Source organism: Limulus polyphemus, unplaced genomic scaffold, assembly GCF_000517525.1.
Source record: "Limulus polyphemus unplaced genomic scaffold, Limulus_polyphemus-2.1.2 Scaffold1279, whole genome shotgun sequence".
Classification (NCBI taxonomy): Eukaryota; Metazoa; Arthropoda; class Merostomata; order Xiphosura; family Limulidae; genus Limulus; species Limulus polyphemus.
Genome location: NW_013666889.1, coordinates 253,601 through 259,868, shown reverse-complemented (window position 1 = coordinate 259,868; position 6,268 = coordinate 253,601). Strand labels below are relative to the sequence as shown.

The window sequence follows — 6,268 nt, the reverse complement described above, 5'->3', positions numbered from 1 at the left end:
GACACTGATTCATTAATTAGATATACTGATTTCTTGAGATTTAGTAAGAGATTAACTTTCTAGCAGTCGTTTCGATTAACCTCCGATGAAGGTTGGTTAGGGGTTCGTATTTATTTACAGATCATTTAGAAGTCTCTTGTAGTTTCACCACTTACATCAAAAGCATCATTTGTGGGTACGAAGAGAGTAACAGCAGCACCGGCATGACGCAGACTCTCCGCCAGTCCAGCCTTGGTCAAGTAGTCTACAAAATATGTTGCACCCAGGTCTTTAGCTGTGTCCAGTACATTGTTCATCGGGTTCACTATCGTATAATGAGAAAAAAAGTTTGTACTAATGTCCACATCCATTCACCTTTTGACATTAGGCACTGATTACGTTGTTTATGGGGTTTTAAAAGTTTGATCTTTTATTATTATTTGTCTTACAATTAAAAGGTTTATTTCAGTATATCTAATTAATGAATTAGTGTCGGTCCTCTAAAGCACACACAAGTATGTGGTTCCTGATCACAGTTAACACACACAATACATACAAGTATGTGGTTCCTGATCACAGTAAACACATACAACTCATACAAGTGTGTGGTTCCTAATTACAGTTAACCCATACAACTCATACAAGTGTGTGGTTCCTAATTACAGTTAACCCATACAACTCATACAAGTGTGTGGTTCCTAATTACAGTTAACACATACAACTCATACAAGTGTGTGGTTCCTTATTACAGTTAACACATACAACTCATACAAGTGTGTGGTTCCTCATCAGTGTAGTTTTCTGATAAGTACAGCTAATTTCATATAACTTCAATTAATTTTTCTCTGATGTGCGACATCTTGTATTGTATGTGTTAACTGTGATCAGGAACCACATACTTGTATGTATTGTGTGTGTTAACTGTGATCAAGAACCACATACTTGTGTTTGTTGTATGTGTTAACTGTGATCAGGAACCACATACTTGTATGTATTGTGCGTGTAACCTGTGATCAGGAACCACATACTTGTGTGTGTGTTGTATGTGTTAATTGTGTAGCTTTGTGCTTAAAAACAAACAAACATATTAGTTTTTATTATTACTTATTAACCATTAAGGTGTGAAACGCCGACATAAAAAAAATACAAAAATGTTTTGGACTTTCTACTTTGAATGTATTTTCATGCTTCGTTAAATCTGTTTCTTTTAAGTTTTGCCTCTTAGTCCGTTAAGGTCTCGAAATCAAGATGTTTCAATATTCAGCATTCAGGTAAAGGAATACTGTGAAAGTTAACATGCATGTGCACGAATGTATGTTTTAAGGTGTAAAACATGTTGGCCCATTGTAAACATTTGAAATTAATCTCATTTTTTTTAATCCATTCTTCGTTTGCTTTACAGGCAATGGATTCCACCGAAAAAACAAATTTCTGGAGAGTCTCCAACAGCCCGAATCTCCTTACCTTCTTTACCACATGGCGGGAAGAAAACTCCACACTAGTGACTTTGGAGCAAATTTGGAGGTCGAAAGCCTATTCGACGGACAAAAACTTCGTATCAATCGATACTCCAATGGGGTAAGTTTATTTGTTTTAGAGCAAGGCCACATTGGGCTTTCTCCTGTGTGCTCCGCGGGAAATAAACCCCGGATTTAGCGTTGTAACAACATAGACTTGTCTCACCGGGGGGAACCAACGAGGTAAGAAATTCGAAAGTGTTATTTTTAAATTAAAAAACTAACGTTCACTCACTTTTGTTTTTGTCACTGTATGCTGTGGTATAGATCCTATTTTGGAGGGAGTTAACTTGACCTCCTTTTTGTGACAGAGTTATTGTTGTGGCTTGTCGCCAAATAGAACCAAATCTTGTTTTCCTGGCTCGTTACAGTCTTGGGTGCTTCAGACATTACGTGGCTCACGGAGATAAAAATACTTAGGAGCATTGGTGAGAAGTGAACCATTTACAGCTTTATTTTATACTTGGAAATTATTTAACTGTTTTATTTTCCCGAATACGAAAAATAATATATACAAACACTTCATAAACCACAAACTCAACATTTTTCATCTACTGGGCAGAAGAAAAGTCTCTTTTTTTTTCTAATTATCTCCTCTATTGAAATGAATTTTAATCGGAAAAGAAAATCTTATTTGTTTTAATCAAAAATTGATCTTTTTCATGGCATGCGTTAAAGTCATCCCAGGTTGTCTGTCCTCAAAGAACAAAGACATTTACAACAAAATTAATTTTTTGTTAGTGGTTAACTTATATACTTATAACACATCAGGATTCAGTTTTGTTCGTTAAAATGTACAAGGATTCCTTCTGTGGATGGTCCCCAAGAGCAGTCCAACATTTGTGACTTCGTTTGAGTTTTCAAGTTTCATCAATTACAGCATTTTCCTAAATCCGTGAACACAACCTGTACTGTTAGTTTTTCAAATTGGAAAGATTATCTTTTTGTTGTTGTTGTTGTTGTTGATTATTTTTATCAGTTTCATTGGGGACCTGAATTTCTGGAGGAACCATTCAGAGGATACTTTGTTATATTTCGGTTGTTTCCTTTTGGTTGCTATGTAAGAACCATTCAGAAGTCCTTTTGGTTGCTATGTAAGAACCATTCAGAAGTCCTTTTGGTTGCTATGTAAGAACCATTCAGAAGTCCTTTTGGTTGCTATGTAAGAACCATTCAGAAGTCCTTTTGGTTGCTATGTAAGGTCTTCTGAATGGTTCTCACATAGCAACCAAAATGTCATCTGAATGGTTATTTCTTACATAGCAACCAAAAGGGAACAAAATGTCTTCTGAATGGTTCTCACATAGCAAACAAAAGGACTTCTGAATGGTTATTTTGTTTCCTTTTGGTTGCTATGTGAGAACCACTCACAAGACATTTTGTTTCCTTTTGGTTGCTATGTAAGAAAGAACTATTCAGAAGACATTTTGTTTCCTTTTGGTTGCTATCTAAGAAAGAACCATTCAGAAGGTTATTTGATATCTTTTGGCCACAATTTCCACTAACAATCGCTTAGCTTGTTTCAAAAGCACAGAAGTATTCCTTTAACAAGTTTTTAAAGAACACTTGAATAATTTCTGTGAAAAGTGTCACCTGTTGACATTTTCAAGAATTACTTCAGCATAAAGAATATATTTTATAAGACAGGCTAGTAAGAAACGTTCTCAGTTTCTCAGAGATCAAAGCAGTGTATTCGGTTCTTATGTTACCAGTTAAGGATACTTATTCAATGAGTAAAGCATATTAATATGTGAAACTTAACAGCTTATCGATCATTAGTCTTAGCCCTTACTCCCTCCCCACAGTGGCTCAGCAGTAAGTCTGAGGGCTCAAACTGCTGAAAACCGGGTTTCGTGGTGGGCACAGTACAGATAGCCCATTGTGTAGCTTTGGACTTAGTAACAAATCAAAACAAACGTACACATCTCCTCCTTCAATTTGTATGTCAAATACGAGTAACTGAATTATAGGAGTCTAGGTTTTCGGTTTGAGAACAACAGCTGATATCCCATTGTACGCGATTCCCCCCCTCTCCCCCCAAATATAACAGATTATTGTTCTTAGTTCTATTGTGGTATACTTTTCCCCATGTTCTTAGTTCTATTGTGGTATACTTTTCCCCATGTTCTTAGTTCTATTGTGGTATACTTTTCCCCAGATAATATATATATATCGAAGTAGATATATTAGAATATATTGGATTTTTAAGAACTGCAACTGGACCGGAGACCGGAAGGTCCAAGGTTAGAGCCCCAAATATAACAGATTATTGTTCTTAGTTCTATTGTGGTATACTTTTCCCCAGATAATATATATATATCGAAGTAGATATATTAGAATATATTGGATTTTTAAGAACTGCAACTGGACCGGAGACCAGAAGGTCCAAGGTTAGAGCCGCGATATACTCCGTTGAAGACGCTCTGATTGTTATATATCTGTGCTAGTCAGTCTCGCTATTCGTCTAAAAGTAATCACATAGGCGGCAGGTGCTGGTGACTTGATACCATCCAAATGAGGGATAGCTAATGCCTGACGCTTCGGTTTGGCCCGGCATGGCCAGGTGGCTAGGGCGCTCGACTCGCAATCTGAGGGTCGCGGGTTCGAATCCCCGTCCCACCAAACATGCTCGCCCTTTCAGCCGTGGGGACGTTATAATGTGACGGTCAATCCCACTATTTGTTAGTAAACGAGTAGCCCAAGAGTTGGCGGTGGGTGGTGATGACTACCTGCCTTCCCTCTAGTCTTACACTGCTAAATTAGGGACGGCTAGCGCAGATAGCCCTCGTGTAGCTTTGCGCGAAATTTAAAACAAACAAATAAAAGTTTCTATAACGACAACATGACAGTTATTTAAATAAATTTCGTCTGCTAGGTTTGTTTATTTTAAATTAGCACAAAGCTACACAATGGGCTATCTCTGCTCTGCCCACCACGGGTATCGAAACCCAGTTTCTAGCGTTGTAAGTCCGCAGACATACCGCTGTGCCACTGGGGGTCTCGTCTGCTAGCAGTTTTAAACATTTACTTACAATTTAAAATATTTATTTTTTTATAAAGATGTTGACCGTGAACTGTGGCCCTGTGGTTAGAAAGGATCAAGAAGCTAAGAATGGTATAGTCCACCTGATTGATCAAGTTCTTGTTCCTCCTGGACGAACGGGAATACCAACCATTCCGGAAATTCTCGAGAAAGACGAGAGGTTTCGAAGTTTGGCCCAAACGTTATTTCGGTCTAATCTTGCCAGCGAACTCAGTTACGGAGGTCCCTATACTCTGTTAGCGCCCTCTGACGAATCTTTCCAAAAACTTCCATCCGCTGAAAGAGCCCGAATGACGAACGATCCGGAGGCTAGGCTTGGTGAGTGGTGTTAGGCTTAACTTTTCTTAACATTTCTGTGAACCAGAGATATGGCTTGGCACTGACACACGGGGCTCGTGCCCCAAATCTTTCATCCAAAAAGCAAATAAAAAGGTGCCAAGTTAATTAATGAGTTCCTTTTTTGATTCTCCTATAATGAATACTCAGGAATAAAACTATTTAACAAAATTGTCTTTTTTTTTTTAAGAGGGACTTTGCATTTACTTCATTGTGAAATTGTGATTCTGTTTTTAATCCTAGAAATAAACGAATTAAAAAAATGGTTTGTACTGTCAGTTTCGGTTTTAGTGAACGCTCTTGAAGAAGCTGTAAAAGCGAAACGCTGAGTGTCTAACCAAATAAAAACAACATTCTGGGGTTATAAGGTCGTTTATTTCTAGTATCAAAATGTCTTCTATACACCAGTATGCACTACAGAAATTAAATTATGATACTGTTTTGTTGTTGTTGTTGTTGTTGTTGTTGTTTACAGGCCTCTTAGCTTACCGCTCAGTGACACACGTATAATGCAAAATATGGATTTATGTGTGTCACTGAGCGGTAAGCTAGGAGGCCTATAACATTAAAGTTGAAGGTTTGATCCCCACGGTGGTTACAGCACAAATATGCAGCTTTGCGTTCAAATAATCTCCGAAAACTATAATCTAAACTCTGTTTTTATAAACCTCAAGGTAAACTCTAATTCTGAACTCGTGCCAAACTTACGAGAAAGCCAATACACGATCTCTGTAGTCAAGGGGTTGTGATGTGGAGAAAGGGTTGTTCTGGTGCCAAAAAGGGTTGTTATTGTTGCTATAAAAGTCTTGGTGACGTTACTTCATTTAGATAACTAGGATTCTCGAACACAAATGGCATAGTATTTAAAGGCTATCTATATATGGAACTAGGGCAGAGAAAAGAAGCATTTTTTTTATACGCCCGAAGAAATAATACATTACGCACTTTGTTTTCAATAGGTGGCGCTAAAATTGACGATTTTCGAAATATAATTTTATTAAAACATTCATTATCTAATTGCTTGGGTGCAAAATTATCTAAAGTGGCATAAATAAATAAATTAGTTTCTTAAAATATACAATAGTTATTCGTATTTATGCTTTGTCTAAAAGTCTGAAGAGGGAAGACTTTAGTAACTAATGAATAGAATATCCGCTAATTGACGTGCAGCAGTACTGGGGAAAAAAAAATCTGAGAGTCGCGGGTTCGAATCCCCCTCACACCAAACATGCTCGCCCTTTCAGCCGTGGGGGCATCATAATGTTACGGTCAATCCCACTATTCGTTGGTAAAAGAGTAGCGCAAGAGGTGGCGGTGGATGGTGATGACTAGCTGCCTTCCGCTGCTAAATTAGGGACGGCTAGCGCAGATAGCCCTCGTGCAGCTTTGCGCG

The 6,268-nt window shown here is 37.9% G+C and overlaps 1 protein-coding gene across 1 annotated transcript in view; it reads left to right on the top strand.

Annotated features, from left to right (window-relative positions):
- The window catches only part of LOC106462905 (periostin-like), a 31,683-nt gene that overhangs the window by 12,676 nt on the left and 12,739 nt on the right, over positions 1–6,268 (top strand). The window contains exons 4-5 of the mRNA XM_013922872.2: positions 1,376–1,557; positions 4,557–4,857. Of these exons, the coding sequence (XP_013778326.1) occupies positions 1,376–1,557; positions 4,557–4,857 (483 nt within the window). The remainder of the gene's footprint in view (positions 1–1,375; positions 1,558–4,556; positions 4,858–6,268) is intronic.